General features: G+C 40.7%; 1 protein-coding gene across 2 annotated transcripts in view; it reads right to left on the bottom strand.

The window, feature by feature from the left end:
* dennd2b (DENN domain containing 2B) overlaps nucleotides 1-19,889 on the bottom strand; it is a 56,569-nt gene extending 36,680 nt beyond the window's left edge. The window contains exons 1-2 of one of the 2 annotated variants that reach the window (XM_040012158.1): nucleotides 19,764-19,889; nucleotides 3,364-3,462 (exon numbers count right to left, since the gene is read on the bottom strand). In XM_040012158.1, coding sequence (XP_039868092.1) covers nucleotides 3,364-3,437 — 74 coding nt within the window. In that variant the 5' untranslated portion in view covers nucleotides 3,438-3,462; nucleotides 19,764-19,889. Of the gene's footprint in view, nucleotides 1-3,363; nucleotides 3,463-14,953; nucleotides 15,206-19,763 lie in introns of those variants that run through there. The other variant, XM_040012157.1, reaches the window with a different exon arrangement.
* Between the last annotated feature and the right edge of the window lie 1,085 nt (nucleotides 19,890-20,974).

Here is a 20,974-nt window from a genome sequence, read left to right as displayed (position 1 = left end):
ACACTATTCATTTTCTCCCTGGGGTTTTACTTTGGGAAAGATTGGAAGTGCTGTGTTTCCATGCCTAACAATGATTCCACAATGTGACAGTAAACAAGCAAAAACGAGATGATCTGGGAGAAAACACTCACGCTGGCTTCATGCTGGGCTTTCAGAACATCTTAAAGAGAGAACGCAGCATAATTGTGCACAAACTGCTGTGTCTTTACTCTGACATGTCTGAACTGATTTTCACCCCTCATCCAAGAGGCTTTTTCAGTTCTAACACGAAAAGATGCAGAGTCCCAGGTATTTAAACCCTAGTGGAGAAAGTCCCAGGAGGTGCTTGTTGACCCACTATTAATCATGTGTGCATCGTATGCACAGCTCTCTTAAGGTCCCACAGCATTTCATTCAGGCTGAGGTCATTGTAACCCTTGATTTTATTCTTTTTCAGCCATTCTATTGTCAATTTGCTGCTGTGTTTGGGATCCTTGCGCAGTTGCGTGACTTAATTTGGGCCAAGCTTTAGCTGTCCAACAGATGGCTTCACGTTTAACTCTAGAATACTTTGGTATGCACAGGAGTTCATGGATGACTCACTGACTGCAAGGTGCCCAGGTCCTGTCGCTGCAGAATGCGCCAAAATCATCACCAATCCCCCACCGTGCTTTTCACCAAACATGGAGCTGTGTGTTATAGCTAAACATCTCTACTTTGGTCTTTTCTGATCAAAGCACAATGTTCCAGAGATTGTGGTATTGTGTAAACACACACCCCAAGGCTCCAGACCAGGAGGCTGCAGAAACATCTGCTTTTATAACAGTGTTCACACTTGCTGATGATCAGTTTTTCAAGTGCATTTGATTATCAGCACCTGGTTGTTATTTACTCTCTTCTTTCCTATCAAAACAGTGAGGGTGTACTTAGCTTTCACAGGTCTGCACAGAATCCTGTGAAAACTTCCTGTCTTCACACGCCACTTGACAGCTTCATATTATTTCAGTTGTGAACATAAAATAATATGAGTATAAGAATAATATTAGAAAACCAACTGACCTGTAGTCTGACTTTGAAGACCTCTAAATTAGATAGTCAAAACGTTGTGCTGAGCTTCATCTTTTCTATCAGATTTTTTGCCTATTCAAGGCTTTGGGTGCTTTAAGAGTTGTAAAAATAAGCCCAGTTTAGTCAGCTTCAGATGGACTGGCCACACATACAGTACTCTACAAAGAGCTGAATGCCAGTCACAACCTGGCCTCTGGCTCTTACTCAGGCTTCCAGGGCATTCCAACCACAAGCCACTTCCCGTTACTGACCAGGATGGAGAATTCAGCCTGTTCCCTAAACTTATAGCTCCGCATGTGCCGACTTTACCAGCTCTCTGTCAATTATCAGTGCGTAACACCTAAATATGGCAAATGTGTACAAATGAAAACAGTGTAGTAGTCTTCACTGTAGTCTTGGAGGTCCATGTCCATTCAGAGTACAACATCAGACGAAGATCCTATATTTGGACAAGTTTCCAATTTCAACTCATTTTAATCGAGACTTTGCCCATGTGCTGTTGCATATTAAAATGCTCCCCTCCTGGGGCTTCACAGTTAAGCACAAGCATAATTTGTCCTAGAAATTTATCCTTGGTTAATTTCATACGTCGGTGAGAATCCATTGAATAGCACATAAATCTTCTCCATCTGTTAAAACATCTGGCTGCATCTCACGAGCTTTAAATATGATCTTAAAGAGTCTTGTGTAAGACGAGTCCCTGAGGACCACCAGCTGCCAATAATAACAAATACTTTTATTAAGAGACGCAGGTTAAATGGATAAATGGGGTGCAAGGGGGATGATGAGAAAGCTTTGTGCTACTGCGATCAGTGTTTTACTTACAATGACTAGTTGCGAATGTTTACTATGGAGAACAGTGTGTACACAGTAATACCTAAAATTAGTTATACTAGATTTACCCACTGAGACTTGTACCCTCATAGAAATCCCAGCAACACCACCTCAACTGTGCTGGATTTGTTTGATAGTAATAAACATTCAGTATATTAGATTAGCACAAGAATAATCCCTCTGTTGTGAATGTATTTAGCTTAACTGTACAGACATACGATATTTCTCTCATTTTAATTTGTGCTCGCACCCAAAAGTCTGCAAATGTTCTCCTCTCTGTTGTTCAAGACTTACTCAGTTTCACTCATGAATTAAGGATGCGGCCACATCAGCACATAAGTATAAACACAAGGAATGTCACACACTGCACCGGGGATTCGATGCAGTACCACAAATTATGCTTTATGTGGTTTTCCATTTGCATTAGGCCTGATTTAAATGAGCAGCTACAGAAACCAGCTCCATTAGGTTACATTATAATTTTATGTAGGAAATGCTCTCTTCTGTGTGTCTTGCTTCATCAGAATGAAAAATGAGAAAAGGAATAGAAATCAGCAACATCCCTGGGAATCATTAACTATATAAGAATAATAGAAACCATGGATTTAAAAAAAAAAATGCTGTTTAAAATCAGCTATGGCAGAGTCGTGTAACAGCTTCAACAAAGACAAAAGGGTCGTTCTTCAAATATGTCCAATTTTCAGGATACCTTAAAAATGTATTTCTTTTTCTAATGTTTAAATTTAGACCACAGTATCATATAAATTCATGAATTGACATGAAAACATGCCAGTTGTTTTTTTTTATCTCTTTTTGTACATTTACTTAAAGACCACATGTGGTGGTTTTTTGTCACACAGCTTTGGAATTTTTAAAGGCATTTATAAAATATTATTTCTACAGTCTCTTCAGCACATGAAGAAAAAGAAGAATGCAACAAATCAGGAGATAATAAAGCTGATTTATTATTTATTAGGTTTGTTAAAAGTATGCATGTGCAGCCATTTATTTGCTGCAATACTGAAAATATTTGAATTCTATAAATTTCAATTTATCAACATATGAAATACGACACATTTTATTTGATGTGACAGGAAATGTGACTCAGAGGGGCTTTTGACAAATTTGACAGGATCATAAAGAATTATATTTTACAAAGCATTTGTAAATGAGTTTTCCCGCAGTATGTCACTGTCACTTCTCGACATGCTGACACACGTTTCAGCTCAGTATTCAGTTCAGGGCTGAATGGGGCACTTGTCCAGGAAACAGGATCATACTTGCAAAAGCTTTGGAAGCCTTATCATGACTGACAATCATTAGTTGTTTTTTTTCCATGAGTGAAACAAATAGGAAAATATGGATAAATTCGAGCAGTGGATTTGTTTGTCTTTCAAGTCGAGTCATTTGGTCACTTTGAAACCACTTAATGCTCCCTGAAATGCACATACCCAAGCCCACCCTGTCCAACATGTCACTGACCTGTCAGGGACGTCCCGAGGAGCTTTACCTCCTGCAGCACGAGGTGCAGCCTTTGAACTCTTGTTGGCAGTCATGTTCGTCTGCAAACCACCCGCTCACCTACAACACAGGGATATCAAACATTTAAACATGGGTTTTATACGGAATATTAAACCATTTCTATTGTTTGTATTTGTCGTGAATATTTTCACGATATAGAATCATAGAGCTAAAAAGCTTATTTTAGTTGCTCTCTTATTCCCAAGGAGTCGCCACGTCAGATGACTCTGCAAATTTTCATACTGGTCCTGCTGCAACCCTCCCAGGGACTTGTGTCCCCTGCCGGTCTCAAGCCAGAGATCTTTTGCTAAGTGAGCATATTAACCACTACACTAAGGAGCCACATAACAAAAAACAAAGCTAACAGAAGGCAACACTAACTCTACTGATACAGCACCTCTCATGTGCATGTGCAGCCAAAAACAAATGAATAAACTGATACAACATAGCAGTTCTTTCATCTGTTGTGGTTATGAGTCTATATAACTGTAGTATCAATGTGTCAATGCAAGGTTTTGAAACAGCAGCTGTTACTATTATCCCCCATCAATGGTAGCTTTACTACTATTGCATCTGACAATTTTTCACAGCTCGGGCTAATAAAGAAATCCTACAGAGTTTTCCATTTCACCCCATCTGCCATCTTGAATCTCCAGTGTAAACACTGCAGATGACTTTCAATAAACTGAACGTAAGTGGCATAACTGACAGTATGTAGACAATATTGTGCTGGAGAAGCCCCGGAGCTCCCGGCACAGCTGTGGGGGTTTTTACGCCTAGAAAATTTTCCTTTCGGGATCAAAGCATACGGGTATACAGTGCTGCCAAAGAAAAAGCTAAACTTCTATTTAGCAAGCTCTTTATAAACATTATGAATCATATATAAATACATATATTCACATGTGCTACTCTGCTGATACTAACATTAAAGGTTGAGTTCAAGCGAAGTCCAGAAAACTAATTTAGCTTACTTATTTCTAGACTTGAAAAGAACACAGATTTTTTTAAAACAAAGTTAATATTTAAAGACTCTCATAACGCTTAAACTCATATTTGAAACCCATCTTTTGTGCATAGGGTGGAGGTCAGGGTGGATAGATGGGTAGGCAAACCCTCTTAGCAAATAAAGTGCTAATTGCTTACTCACCATATTGTACACATAATACTATAGGTATATTTTTGGGGAAGGAGTGGGGCTCTTTAGTTATTATTATGCTAGGACAGGAAAGCTGTGAGAGAGAGCAGAGGAAGCCACACGGCAGATAGGCCCGGGCAGATTCCAACCAAGGTCTCTGCAAGAGTCTTACGGGCTATGGATTACCCACAGTACACAACAGACATTCAGGGTCTGCTATTTTAACCCACATCCTAATCTTTCCATATGCTCTTCATGCTTTGCCTAATTGTAATCAATGGCTCATACTCAAGCAGTATGTCTGGTATCAGACAAACATATTTACCACCTTTCACGTCTAAAATAAGTGAAAAGAACATAGCAATGAAAATACTATTGAGCGTGTAATTGTTTTCATCCTAAACAACCCTCTCTTTATAACACTATGAAACGCTGATGTAGCACTGAAACTGTTAAGTCGTTCTTCCTAAAACATTTACTCAAGTTTGTCAAAGCAGTTAGTTAAAGCCTCCCTTCAAACTGAGGGCCAGTGCCCCTGAAAGTGCAGCAATGAACCTTTCAAAAAGGCTCAAAGCAATTGTTCTGGTGCATGAGGAGGTCAAACGGAGATCCCTAGAGATCAGAGTTGGAGGATAGGAGGGTGCTTGGCAGCATGACTTGTTTACAGGAAGCTGTTGTATGAAGAAGCCAGCCAACCAGTAGTGGAGCTGATTCCTATAGAGACAGATGAGAAGAGAGAGGGAGCATTCCTGCTGTCAGCTATTTCCTGTGGATTGTGGACTGGGCTAGAACGACGAGGCATGCATCGTTATTTTCATCCAACACAAAGAACGATTTTGCCTTGTCCTGTATACGACTCCGCCAGTGCTGCTGCTCCTCTGTGAACCATAAAACCGCAGAGCTCAAAGTAAAAACAGAACATTAGTCCCAAAATAGGAGGGAAAATGTAGAAAGTTGCATCTATTTCCTGTCATCCAAATAGTTACGTAAGATTCAACATAAGCATCCACTCACATGCCTCGGAGAGAGACAGAGTCATCAATCAACATGCTGTTTGATCTAAAATTAGAGAAATTCTCAAATGATTTCTACAAATCACATGTCCGGCATCGAAGACTATCCTAATACGCGTGTAACTATCTAGACTGATTCACGATGGACTAAACAACGATAAAAATATAACAAATCATGCTTGACAGGAAAAAAAGGGACGTTGAGAAAAACATTCAGAGAACTTGAGAAATAAAATTTTTCATCTTATTCAAAATTTGACTAAGTTAAATTAGGAAGCATGAATCCAGAGACACTGGCAGCTGTGTAAATATGATTTATACCTGATTAAAATATGGTGAGTTTGGAGATGATATTCACTCCACTCTCTTCTCGCTGATTTGATCTCTAACACCTTAAAGAAGCGCAGAAATAATTTCTTTAACGTCATTATTACCTTATGTAGCTAACTTAGAATCAATTTTAATCTGTGTAAATTTATTGTTTTCATTTTTTTTGGACTCAGAAAGCTATAATCACAGAAATGGGTCACAGAGGCCCAAGATGGACATTTCAGTGTAAACACCAAGGCGTTAGCCAACTGACTTCCTGAGGTCTGATACCATCTCTCTACACAAAATTACTGGCTGTAAACAACCACTTCTAAGAAAGCTCTAGAGTACCTTTAAAGTGCATTCAACCACATTCAATACAACTTTTCTCTTGAGATGTCAGAGCCAAGGGCAAGCTAACGGTCAACAACTGACGAAACACTTGACATCGCAGAGTGTTAAAATCTTTGGGGTTTTACGGGGTTTGGAGGCAGGACACAAAAAGGCACACTTTAGCCTGAGGTTGCTGTCCTGTTGTTGTAAAAACACAATTCTTCTGTCTCCATCTTTCTCCCTCCGTGTCCACTCTTTTCACCCACACGTCCCCGTCTTGCTTTTTCAGATGTTTCTTTCTAAAGGGTTTGTTAGGAGGAACTTGGATATGTGAGGATGGAGGAAGTCTGATAATGAAAATGGGGCAAATTTGTCATTAAGCAACATAACACAAAACAAAGCTGACATGACTAACCCTGACGTTTGTAGTGCATTCCTGAATAAGTTGAACTCTTAATTTCCAAGTTCCAATTAGGAATTTCAATCTGGAATGTCCCCTCAACTAGGATTTCCAACCTGACATGTCAGAGCAGCCCTAGCAATCCCAAGATAGCAACTCAAGATAGCGGTACTGAACGTAAACAGGAGTAAAACGGTAAAACTTTTCTCTAATGGCACTGTTCTGTATCTGTGACTCACTAAATAATCCATACGCAGAGCAGTGACTGACACTGAGGCTCTATCCATGAATATACTGTAGCGGTATTTTTAAGCTCAATAAAATAAGTATTATGTTGTATTGCTAGCGACACTTGAATGCCTCTATCTTGCTAAGAATCAAAACAAATCTTGTTTTCCCGTGCCTTTTCTGGAACGTTCTCCAACATCTGAATTCCGAGGTATCTGGAACACAGCATTACATCAGGGGTGTCAAACATAAGGCAAAAGGAGAGCATGAAACTGCTGAATAAAGCAGCAGTCTAAAGATCACATGTAGGCCTGAACCAGCCTGCAAACTATCTCAATCGAGCTCTCTGCAGAGGGGAAACCGAACAATCTCACAAACCCCAGTAAGAGGCAGCATTAACCATTAAGCTAAATAGCCTTGAGCTGGATGACTAGACAAGAGTTTGTACTGTTATTCATCTTTTTTCCAATTTTTCCTATGAAGCGGTGCATAACTGACAACTGACAAGATAAAGGTTCATTTAAAAGCTATATACCATTAAAATAGATTTTTTTTTTAAGTAATAATATTTTAATTGTAACTTGTAACCAAGTTACCAGTCAGCTTTTTTTTCTTTTCTTTTTTTTGCCTGTCCCGTTTGGCTCTTTTGCCATCAGAATTATTGTCTAAAGGCGAAGAAAGATGCCCAACGGATTTACTTTACCAAATGGTAAAGTACTGTCCCCGTATAGATTTGACTGGGGAAAAGAAAGGGGAGAAAGAAAGAGGGAAAGAAAAACAGCGGGGAAGAGGGATGGGGATAAAGGGCAAAAAACAAAAACCAACAAAATAAGCAGACAAAAAATACATATATCGATCACCTGGATCACCTGTTGAGAAAGAAAAAAGAGAGAAGAAGCAGAAGAAAAAAAAAGAGCAACATAATAAACAAAATCACGATGATCTATGGGAATATAACAGTAAATACTAAATATTAAACATTATTGTGCAGCACATAAGATCGACAGCGCACAGTGTGCTTTGAGATAGGAGCCAAAAAGGATTGTATTAAAAGGTTCCTTCATGTAATGATCTGCTAGAGGGTGTGGGGGCCACAGCCCCGTCCTCCAGGGCATGAAGCAGGTATGGAGGAGATCAAAACTCCAGACATCCAGAGGCCCCCAGAACACAAGAGACCAAGGAAGACCAACAGAGGGGCAGCTGCGCCACTATCCCAGAAACATCCCAGAAAGAGTTAAGGAGAGCCCCAGATGAGAGGTCACTCAGCAGCCGCGAAGCAGAAGCCAGGGGGGGTTGCAGTGATGTGCCCGTGAGCTCCGCCGGCAGCCAGCTGTGCCAGAGTGACCGAGCCCCAGGCCGAGAGGCTGAGGGCTCCAGTCAGCTTTTCAATGTGAAGTCCTTTTCTTACTGTAACACTGTATCATGGGCTCATTACAACGTCATTTTTTGTTTGTTTGTTTTTTTAATTTAATATTAGGCCTCAATTAGGTTTAAAATGCCAACTTTCCATCTTAAGTAAACATGGGTGGAAAATTATTTAAATTTAATAAGACTAATAAAAGTTCAGGGACTGGACTTTAACATCTCTAGTGATTAAGTCTTTTGAAAAGCTCAACAGAAAGGAGATTCTGCAGGAGATGGAGCATAATGATCCACTGCATTTTGCATACAGGCCTTGTAGGGGCGTTGAAGATGAAGCCGTGGTTTAATAAATTTCCTGTATCGTCGTCTGGAAAGGGCCAAAGCCCATGCTCTGCTCCTATTTACTGACTTTTCTTCATCTTTTAATTCAATCCGGCCACATCTGGATTCCCAATATACGATGATTGTAAGTCTTCTTTATGATGAAGAGTATTCCCATGGGCCTGTTGTGGGTGAGTTTGTTTCTTGGTGTGATCAGCCATTTTTGAAGATCAACACCCTGAAACTAACAACATCCAGTGCACTCAAAGTCACATTGTTCGGTTTCTGTGATCAATACATTTTGTCTGTTTGTCGCTAGCCAACTTATCATCCTGTTTTACAACACACTGAACCACAATGCACTCTTCTAGCTAGTTAGGCTAGTGTAAGCTAACTCCCCAGGTTCATCCTATATATGGTCACGTCCTGCTTAAAAAAACAAGTCCTATGAGTTTGGCATTTTGTCTACACCCAAAATGCCGCTAGCACATCCATCCTTTATTTACACTCTATTGTCTCGCCTAACCATGTCGACTAACACATATCCACATTTCCAAGCAACTGGCCTGCTTCCTCTTCTTTCAAATCTTAGCTTAGCAAAACATCCAGACTTAGTCAGCTAAAAGTTTTTCTTCCTTATTTTCTTTTTTAAGCGCTACTTCTTAATCCCTTTACTTCAACCTCAACGCAGAGATTAAAAACTATCTGGCTGTTTTTGCCTCTGGCATAAAAACAAATCCTGTAAGCCAACGTGTCACTTTTGGATATTCAACACCATCGTCTTAATTAGCTAGCTTTGCCATTTCAGGGTTTTTCCTGGTTCTGTCATGTTCATGTCCAGAAGTATTATGTGATTACATATCAATGACGCATATGTTCCCCCAGCAACAGGAGCATATTGATGAAATGGGACCATGACAGTGTCTCCATTAGACTGTTTGGCCTGGAATAAAAGAGCTCTTTGTACTCAGTGTGTCCTTGAGAGGGAGAGATGGTTAAAAAGTAAGTCTTTTATCAGTCTGTAGTCTATGTGTGTGTGTGTCTTTTAAAGAGAGTCCACATGTCCTTGGCACTGTCACTTTTGACATATTATCTGATACATAGTTCTCCCCGCAACTTGCAGGAATGTGCTAATATTTGCATTATCCGTCAGACCTTGGCTGCATTCAAAATATTAAAGTCTGTTCTCAGAGGGTGAAAGGAAGCACAGCAGAGGGGCAGAAACACCTGGAGTCAAAGCCAAAACCTTTGTTCTCATTCAGTGTAAGGCTACACAAATACGCACCTGGCTAAGAGCAATCTTCACGGAACCGCTTAACTTTACGTAACATTTTCATGTTATTATCAAGACTGGCAAACTTTAAAAATATGCATCAGAAGCAGCAGACACAACAGCTTTCATAAACAGAGCTGCCTGCCTCTTGTTTCTCTGCTTTTCTGGTTGACCCGGTTCTCTATTTCTGCTGATCAGCAACCTGACTTCAAGGTTTTTCAAACCACTGCAGAGCTCACAGGCAGCCAAAAACAAATGGGGAAAGGAAGGGTGAAAATCTCTGCGAATTCTCAACTCTTTCCAGACGTCACAACTTGCTGGCAGACATGAGTGCAAAAGCCCACACACTGATCCACACCATTGTTTCAGTACCTCCTGAAAGACCAGTTTTGTCCCCAGCGGACAAAGTCCGTTGAGCCAATTTGAGCCGAATCATGTCAGCAGAGCAGCGTGGGAGTTGAGGTACAGATACATATTTTCAGAAGGGCACCCAGGATTTGATATTCAACAGGATGAATACACATAAAATCATTTTCACTACATGTAAAGATTGTTTTTAGGCATTTTATAAGCCAACCATGATGGGAAAGCAAAAATTCCCATCTGAAACTGAAAACCTGAAGTATATATGTGCATTGTGTTCATAGTGAGACTCTCTGGAGACCCATTTGAGACTCTGACGGCCTCTATCTGTCTATGTAAAAGAAAACCACCAAGGTCAGTGCTACTGGCAGTTGCACATACCCATACCTATATAATTACACTACCACATGTTTTGCCATGCTGCCACTGTAGCTCGATTGTCCAGGTGGAACCAATACTTCTTTTTTTATCTCTGTTTTTTTTTCAGGGTAATCATAGCATATTTTCTCCTTGTGGAAAAGATGAAAACCCCTTCTGTATAACCTAGATATGAGCATGCACAGCTGCAGAGGCAGGCATGTGGAAAACAGGCTTATGTCCATCTGAGCTGCAGCGGGGAGGTGGGGGGGTGAATCTGTCACAAAGCTGACCTCCAACAGAAAAGTCTTTGACTTTTCCAAGGACACAAAATGTGCTCTTGTTTGCCAAATTCTTAAAGCTTAAGTCAACAGAGAAAGAGATTAGCTTTACTAATACCTGCGTGGTTCATTTGTTCTCCTATGAGTCATTTCTCAGAATCTATCAGTTTTATGCAAATTAAAGGAACAGTCGAGTCTAGAAATCTCATTTTTCTAAAGACTGTTTCACGGTGTTGCGCAGTTTTGGAGATCTCAGCTGTAGAGATGTATAACTTCAAGGGTTCTTTCCTTGTAGTACTCAAAGAACCAAAAAAGTGCATTTAAAATATTCTGCAGCAGTGTCTCTTTCCAGAAATCACAGCCCTGTTGCTCAATAAATCCACAAACCTTGTTTTTTACCAATACACACCCACCGAGACTATCACTCTGCATGTTCATCTGCCCACCACGGGAGACTCAGTCTACTGACAGCGTGACACTAATCACTAATCAGCCGCCCATCCTCGGCTGAACCGTAATGTTACCCAATTACTAACAGACAGCCAAAAGAAAGCAGTTCTTACATGAAACCGTTCATAACAAGCTATATGGATTTCTTTATTTTCTCCCATGTTGGACGAGGGCCAGCAGCATGACCACTCATTCATAACCCAGTTTCCACTGTTCATACACTTTCTTTTCCCATCACTAGTTATAAAAACTTAAGAACAGCTGGCACTGGATTCTTTTGGCCATAAATGTGATGTTTCCCCGAACTTCACCGCACAGTTTTAGTTAGAAACAGAACAAATATGAGCTGTTTGTGGAGCACTTAAAATATGTGGATCAAATTACCCCCTTTTTTTAGGCTTCGCTGATGAACAAATCCTGAAGAAAACAACTGGGCTCCCATTGATTACACTGGCATTAGCACTCTTGACTTAAAGTAGCCAGTGAGTTAATTAATATAACTGGACGTGATCTCATTAGGGGAGTCATTACGCATGTGATGACTGAGACAGATAAAGACGTTCCTCGGCTTTAGCTGTTTTGAGTTCAATAATCTGGAAACTCAAGTCAATATGTGCTGATTAATGGCACTGGGAAAATTATGCTCCGAGTCAAATTCACTAGCAATTCATTAAAGATTATAGGCTGTCTACTTTATAAGGAGGCTTTGTAAATGCAGCGCTTGCACCATTTATTCTGAGTATCAACAGGTTGTGACAAGTGTTTAAGAAATGAAAACACAGCTGAGAGTGTGTGTACTCCAGACATCCAACCCGAGCGCTGCTCGTATCTCAGCACGCAACTATACATGACAAATGTAGCCCCTCGAATAAATATAGTCAGGACGTCTTACGGCATGATAACGTCTACATGATGATGTTTTGTTACCCTGACATGGCATGCAAAATCCTATTAAAACATTACGACCCATTAACTATACAGCCCAGGGGGAGCTTATAAACGGTTACATATAGAGGTTAAGTTACACAGTAGCTTGAGGCTTAATTTTTACTTCACATGAAATAGCTTGAAAAATATTTTGGATTTTTATTAAAAGACAAACAGAAAAAGGCTGTAACCAAAGTCTTTCTAAAGCTTTGTGGAAATCCTGCACTTGTCATCTTTAATAAGAAAAAAGAAAAAAGCACTATTGAACCAGAGGCACTGTGAGTGGGTGAGAGGAAGTGTAGTCGTGTTGGCACTGCAGCTGGAGAGAGCTTGAGAAACTTCCTAGGAAACCTTAAGACACACCAGTCGTAGATTTCTTTTGGTAAATGCAAAAGGGATTAAGCTTAAGGCAGTTTTGCACTGTGCAATTCTGGGCAGCCCCAGAGGAAAGACGACTAATATAAATGAATCACGATGGCATCTTTGGTTTGGCACCTGGAACGGTGAGTGTCACTACGTTACGCTGTAAAAGAGGTCCATAGCTGGCAGCTCTGAAGGTCTTGCAATCAGTGTTAGCCAGAGAAATTTTTGACAACAGAACTGCTGCTGTGACTGTAGTCTACTAACAAAGCACCATGAATGGAGCATCATATGAGGTGCTGATCAACCTAACACCAGCGCTTGTGAAAACCAGAACACCAGTGATATAGCAGCTCATCCCACTCATGATCCATCACAATTCACCGGTTATTGTCCAGTACAGAAAGAAAGTGATATGTTTTGCTTTACTTCATGAGCTAATGAGAGGTCAGGCAGGCTCTCAAACACTCATATCAAGGATGGAAGGTGGAAGTAAAATGTACTAAAGTAAAACACTGGGATGCCAATAAATCTAGTTTGCATGTTGAGGCCGCAGCATGGTGACCAACAGTATGACTAAGAGTGTGCCTTAGACCTAAATCAGTGGGTAATACTGTACGCCTGAAAGTTAATATTAAGTCAGCATAGCATGACCTTCAATGAACTAAAATCCCACGGCGGAAAGCAAGGTTAATATAGTTTCTTAGCTGAGCGACAGCAGATCGATGAGATCAGTGTTTATAATCCTAGAAAGAAACACACACGTTATTGTTCTGTGCTCTCTCCACAGGTGTGACATCTGCTGTGTTTTTAAGCCACGTGAATGTGAGAGCTGAATTGGTTAAAACAGCCACAGGCGAGCCAAAGGCACCGGCATCATATGTCCCCTTTCTGCGTAGATATAGTCACATAAGATTAAATGCTTTCATGAAAGGCAATGAAAAGCTTGCTTTCAAAAGAAGCTTTGTGACTTCTGTGGCTGTTTGAGGGAAGCTAAGGGAGATGGTCTTGTGATCTGCAGATTTATGACTGGGAAATCTGTCAAAACCGCATGTTGGAGAAATACACCCCCCAGATCTGAAGAAATGTGGTTGAGGATCGCTTTAGCATGACGGTGAGGAAAACTACAACCTCAGACCCTCACGATTCTCAGTAAATCCCAATGAACCTATCTTGAAGACAAAAACAACTCTTGATTGTGATGTTGAGTGAACAACGGCCCGTTTAGGCTAGACGCACTCCTGTTAGAGTGAATGGAGAACAGAGAAGAACTTCCTCAATAGCTTTGTGTTGACAGTCCCATCCAGTGAGAGGGGAAGGTCATTGTTTGATCTGCACAATGGAAAGGCTTTTTTAAGGGAGGAAAAAGAAAGCTTAAAGAAAACCGCTCACAGCCATAGGGTTTGCATTATGGTGAGTGAGATAAGATCATAAGGATTTAGGCTGTAATCTGTTAAGAAAACTCATATTCAGGAACCAAAACATTCAAGAAAGACAGCCACACAGCTCTCCATACTTAACCTACACAAACCTCAGTGTAGTGAAAACACTCTTTTCCCAGCGTTGTTCTAAAAAAAAGGTGCTTTTAGAAGTTTAAATTGCCTGAAACAATTGTGATACATGGGCCAGATTTTCCCCCTTTATCCAAGTAAGTAAATGCACATGTTTCAGTGAATCACAAAAAAAATAAATAAACCAACCCTGGACCTGCATCTGCGCCAAAGCCAGGTCAGACGAAGTTAAATTAAAGGCACCAAACTAAGAAGTAGAGCTGAAAACACGTACATGATCATTTTAACCCACAGAGGTGTGATTAATGACACTTTTTAAGGACTGCTACATTACACGAAATGCAAATGATCTCCAAATGTGTGGCGCAAAAAGCGTTAACAGATAAAACTGCACATGCACAAGAGTGTAAAGGTTAAAATACGCAGAATGCATGTTTTAAAAAGTATTTGGGTTTTTACCCTTCCCTGGCCAAAACAACAGAAGTCACCCCCCTCACCATAAGCCTGAACTCCAGCAGGAAAAAGGACACAGGGTGCTCAGTTCAGAGTCGTGTGATCTGGAGTCTTGTGCTGTTTTCTTACTTATCTGCTGGTTTGACTTTAGGGATGTTTGACCGATAATAACTAATTACAAAGCCCGCAGAGTTACTGCCTGCATCCGCTGGGACATTTTTCTTCATTCAAAGGGTCAGCTGTCGGGGGGGGTGAAAGCAAAGCAGTCTGCCGATGACTGCACTTCATCGTTCAGCATGCCATTGACCAAATATGGTCACATGGAGACACTTTAACGCACCTTGCAACTTTTTAAAAAGTTATTTTCCACCCCTGCTTTGTCCCACTAGCTGCTTTGTGACAAATTAAACTTCCTGCCGTAGCTCGTCGGTAAATTTTTGTTTGTTTAAAAAAAAAAAAAGCAGACGGCTTTTACCTCCGAGTTTCCCCTCACATCCATGGCTGCTTGAGATTATAATCCCTTTGCGACGCACAGATCCCGTTCGTCTACACGGTGAAAAACTTTGGCTGGCTCTGCCGGATACCTGCCCTTCTCAATAAACTGCGACTCATGTCTTTCCAACTAAAACCGACCAGAAAAAAAAGAAAAAAAAAGAAAAGGAGGAAAAAAAGGAAAAAGCCCTCCTGCCTCCCCTCTCCTTTCTCTCACAGACTGCTGCAGAGTACAGAGGCTGGGCTTGTTACCTTGGAAACGGGTTGTTTGCCCCCCACTTTTGCCGGGATTTGCCCCCCCCCTCCGCCTCCCTTCCTTCTGCCCCTTTGCCCTCCTCCCCTCCCCACCCAGGCATTCAAGCCTCTGGCCTCTTGTTTATTGTCAGGACGAGTTGAGGAGCGTGGATGAATATTCAGGAGCCGAGGGCTGCTGATGGGACGAATCCGCCAGAGCTGGCTGCTGGGCATTGTCATGCTGAAAAATGCTCCACAGCACACACAAAGACGCCATTCATATGACCAAAGTGAATGGGAAACACTGTTACCCACATGTGCAAATGCATGTTGGCCGTATAATAGCGTTTCATTAATGATAGAAAAAGATCCCTTATGACATGTTCACCGTTAAAGTGCGTACAAACATGAAGACTCCTCATGTTATTCATTTGTCCTCCAGCAGCTTCACCAGAGTGCATTCAAAGTCAGTCAAACACGTTATTTTTAAGGCACCTTTTCTAACTTTTAGCTCAAAATGCTTCGTGATGACTCAAAGCACAATCTGGTTCTTACAGGTGCTGTTTAATAAAAACTGCCAAGTCTGTTCCTCAAACCAGAGACTCCAGCGGTGTCCTCTAAAGCCAGCTGTGCACCAGGACTGTGCTGTTCCCTGAAGGGAGAGTACACCCCAGGGTGGAGGAAACGATGTGCAAGAAATGAGACTTGGAACAAAAATCATCTCTTTTTAGTCACCTTCACATTAAAAGGAAATGCACAGATCCACCCATCTTGTTCTTCAGCTTATCAAATTCTGAGTTGCAGGAGGCCCTGGAGCCTATCCCGGCCACCGTAGGGCGAGATGCAGGATGTGCACCCTGGATAACCAGTCTACGACAAAGAGACAGACAACTACTCACACTTACAGCTACAGCCAACTTAGAATCACCAGTTAACCTAACTCCATACGTGACTTTGGACTGTTAAAGGAAACTGGAGTAGCTGTTCCCATGGGAACATCACACAGAAAGGCCCCCAGACTGGACTCTGGTCTGGGACTTTCTCACCATCGTGTCCCCCCTTCAGACACTCAACTAACCAAAGTTACTGCTTCTATTAATCAGAAAAACAGTTTTCAGTTACACTAACATGATAAATTCAACTTTTAAGTTAATGAGCTTTATTTATTGGGTAGCACCATATGCAGAGCAGTTACAGTTTACTAAAAATTGGGTGTTTTTTCAACCCTACGCAGACCTATAAAAAAATCATCAGATTTGTGATGACTGATTCTATTAATCATCCATCTCTGACCACCTCATGATGAAAACAACTGTGCTTTTCTAAAGAAAACCCCCATTCAGAATACCTATTGCAAGTGAAGTAAGAGTATGGCATGATATCACTTTGTAATGTTCACTTAAAAGCAAAAAAGATGACTAAGAATCCCTGAAAATCTGTTTTATTGCTGACCTCTACCTTTAACCTTGTTGCACAGATACGCAGGTGCACTCCAAGATCCCATGACATCACTTGTGGGTGTGGTTCCAGGTGTAACAGAGGAGAGACCTGGCAGGAGACACCAAATCAGACTCACGGGTGATGCTTTAAGCCTAAGGGCAGTGATTTTTTTTTTTTTTAAAGCCAGGTGTTACATCAGTAAAAGTTACATCAGTAATTTATACCGTATAAAAACAAGAGAAAGACACACTCATTTCAGCCTGTAGTGCGGTGTTATGGTGAGGTCTCGCATCCAATTAAAAAAGGTTTGCACTGGACACAAATAAAGGAATTTCTAATATATGTTTTGTTCTTTTGGCAGAAGTTGATGGAAGTTCAGAGAAAACCGTTTCCAACTATTTCACAAGAGAGTTCCCTTTGTCATCCATGGTTATCTGTCTGTACATTTCTGCCCCAAACACTGAAGGAGCACCCATCCATAAACATTCTCCTTTCAGTCTCTTGGGGTGTCTTATCATCCCACAAGCCTGGGAAGAGAGAGGAAGTCACAAAACTCAGACATCCGTGATCGCGGTTCATTACATGAAGTCAGCAGGAAGCCTACAGATCAGTGACTGTGCAGCTTTTCTTACAGAGACCCCGTCAAATCCTTTCAAGGTCTCATAAAGATCGTCCTTCCTGAAAACACTTCAAATCCGCACATTTTCAGCACAAAAGACGGAGGCACTAACAGCTTTTTGTGGGATTTTTTTTTTATTTTCACCACAACATAATGTGGAATTCATTGTTCCACTGATCACAGTGGCATCTGGACTTCTCATTAAAAGCCACATCCTCTTCTCACAGGACACGGGAGCATCAAAGCACAGACTCACGAGCATACATGAAATTTTACCAGACAGGAAAGGAATCCCAATTAAGACAGATTTCTAAAACTTTATGTGAATCCCTTCGACCTCAGTTTCGGGACTGACCACAGAGCTCTGACAGCAGACATCGTATTCATTCGTTACACACCTCCCGGAGCTGCACTCATGAGGGAATAAGCAGTAATCTCATCCAACATGAACAACAGATACGATTACGCCTCATCTCTGTGAGACTTTGGCCACTCACACGCCAGAGAGAAAATCATTACTAAGCCTTTCTTTTTCCTTCCTGAAGTTTCAATGAGAAGAGAGGACAAGAAGTCAAAGTCACAGCACAATTATCCCCTAAATAGTGTAATAAACACCATATTGAGTTTCAGAAAAGGACCCAAGGCAGCTCTTTAACTTCCCGATTAAGTTGACGTGTCTTTTCAACACCCTGAGATGCAGCCTGACAGCACAGAGGGAGAAGATGCAACTTGTCGAGTTGACACAGCCTCTTCACTTCTTTCGAAGTGAAGAAATGGGCTGGAAGTGTCTCTTTTAACTGTATCTGACATCACTCTCAAGAGACTCTCACTTACTTTTCTTTGTATTCGCACATGTTTGAATGCACAAAAGGCCGAATGGTACTGTGGCTGTTAGGATCAGTCCATCGTTCACCTTAGAAAAGCTAGGTAGTATCAACCACCTTGAGGGTTACAGTAAATAACAGTTATCAGCTGGTTCTGTGTTACAGAAACCCTTTAAGAAAGGGGTGTCAAACATGAGGTTTGGGGGCAAGAATTGGCCCAGGAAAAACTGTAATCCGGCCCACTGAGCGGTTTTGGAAAATATGAAAGAGGGCATAAATATTTTTTCTTTTAACTGTATTTTTAAAGGTTTTATTTCTGATAAAGACCTCCCCCACAGCCGTTCACCCTTTAATAAGTAGTTAAGACACATTTAAACAATTAAATGACAGAAAAGTTGCTGTTTACTGTCTACTATAGAAATTTCAGTTGAAAACAAAATTCATCAATCAACAAAAACTACAAGACAATCTGGGCAGTGTCTTAATAATTGTCTTAATTTTACACATTGATCATGTAGAAAGGCACTTCTTTATTTTATTTTTATTTTATATCAAGATATCACATGGATTAAATGCTTAGTTAAACACCTGGTGTCGGTGTAAAGGTCTCAGCACAAGATCAAAATGGGACGCATGTAAAATGAGTTTCACATCCCTGCTTCAAGGGGAAAAGGGGGATTGCAGTCTATGAGTAACCATGATCACTCTTTGATTATCGAGGGGGGAATGTTTAACCGAAGCACAAAACTTTTCTTGTTCTCTCAGTCAAAGTAACAATAAGATGTTATTGTTTCTAAAAATGCTCTGAATAGCTGCAGCTTTCACAACATGATGTGCTGGCGGAGCAGCAAGCAGAACAGTTTAGTACAAGGACATTCCTTTATCTCATGGCATTTCAACTTCTGACCACACAGCAGCCACAACATCAGTCCGAACTGAATCAGAAACCTTGAATGCAGCGATACGGGGTAACATTTCATATACTGAGTATGCACATATGTATATACATATAATATTTATGTTGACATAACCATCTCATTCCGAGGATCTGGCTTTCTTGTGGGTACAAAAATACACTCTAAATAACAAAATCAGTGCATTTTAAGAAGACTTGGCTTGAGGTAACAACAGCAAAATGAATGTAAGTCAGTGTAATGTATTGTGGAGATATGGAAACATGACTGTGTGTGTGTGTGTGTGTGTGTGTGTGTGTGTGTGTGTGTGTGTATTAGTAGGGACAGGTTTGACAAATGCCTGGGAAAGTCATTTAAAAAATTGAACGGGAGCTTGTTGGGGCATGAAATAAAATAAACACAGATGGATGTAAAAGCCATCGATTCTGCACTGGATCAAATTCAAAGTCTGAGGCGACCCCTGTAGGCTCGTCGATGCAAGTGCAACAGTAAAACTGAGAAGAGCTACTTTCCCACATAAACATTAAACACTGAAGTTATCATCTGACATCGATCTAAATCACTATCTGCGAACTTTTTTTTGAGTCACACACCTTAATTATATCAAAAATGACTAAGGTATCGTTCCGTTCAGCTGTTTTTCTTCACAGAAACTCTCTAAATCTGCTGCAGAAACTACAGCTTACTTTTAAAAAAGGAAAGTTTGGTTAGATTTCTATACAAAGAACATTTAAGGAGGTAAAACAAAGAAACAAAGCCTACCTGACTTTCTTTCTTGGAGCTCAGTTAGGTCACTGATCCATTCTTGCACAGAGCCCGTGTCGCTCTCTCTCTCTCTCTGTGTGTATGTGTGCAGCTTGAAAACTGCTATTTTTTTTTTTTTACTGGGGAAAATAGTCTTCTCGGTAGAACTGCATGCAGAGAGAGAGAGAAGGGAAAAAAGGAAAAACGGACTGCACAGGAAACGATGACGTAGCTGTATGGAAATCACTGAGTTAAATGAAAAGAAGATGGTTGGAGTTATCAAACATCTGCAATTTAACTGGTTTGAATGGTTGTATAGGACTTTTCTCTGCGAAATCCAAATTTTCATCATGACACGGTAACTTAATGGGTTACTATGTCAAGATGAGAAGTAAAAGAAGAAGAAGAAAAAGCCTGTCGAGTTTTTTTTATTGACCAAGCTGAATCCCAAATTAGTATTTTTCCATTGGTAGAAAAACTGTTGCCAACACAGAGAGGACAAGTTATGAAAACAGAGATTTACTAAGCCAGAAAAGCACCAGACAAAAGAACACTTTTAAAAAAAAAACGAGGTATTTAAGGCTGGATTACTAACATGTCAAAGTTTGGGAGATGTTTGTCTCCACGGTTCCCAGAAATGCATTCAAGCAGAAAGGTTTCTCCTTTTTTTTTAATCTATTGTTTTTCTTAGTTTGGTTGACTTGTGGATTTAAACGATTTAAAGTGATTGTCAGAGTTTAGAAAAATCGTATACACGCTGTCACTGAAGGGAGGCTTCCCAACTAACTTTGAGACCGGGGTGTTTCCAGGATTCTTGCCTCGTTCTTGCCGCAGGAGACCATGAACAAAGCTCGCGGGGGGGGGGGGGGGGGGGCTACAGGAAATCTGAATATTTAATCACAACCAAAAATCAGTGCAGAAATCTGGTGTAGAAAATCCGACATGATTCACACCCTCTTACAACATCTAAACATAATTTTGTGTTTTGAGAAGTCGGGGGCGGGGGGCTGAGCTATTAAGACGTTTTACTTGAGTAAAACCTGTAATCCAAATCAAGCAGCTTAATAGTGCACAAGTTGTATAACTAAAATAAAGTACCTGATGTAAACATACTCAGTCAGTTGATATAGATACATATATACATATATATATATATATGAATAAAAACTTCTCTTGGTCCCATCCATGCTGTCATCTGATGCTGTTGGGTGTTATAAGTACCAGTGTTA

This window comes from Simochromis diagramma, unplaced genomic scaffold, assembly GCF_900408965.1.
Source record: "Simochromis diagramma unplaced genomic scaffold, fSimDia1.1 OVJJ01000603.1, whole genome shotgun sequence".
Lineage (NCBI taxonomy): Eukaryota > Metazoa > Chordata > Actinopteri > Cichliformes > Cichlidae > Simochromis > Simochromis diagramma.
Note: the sequence above shows the minus strand (reverse complement) of the source record. Positions and strands in the feature narration are given on the sequence as shown.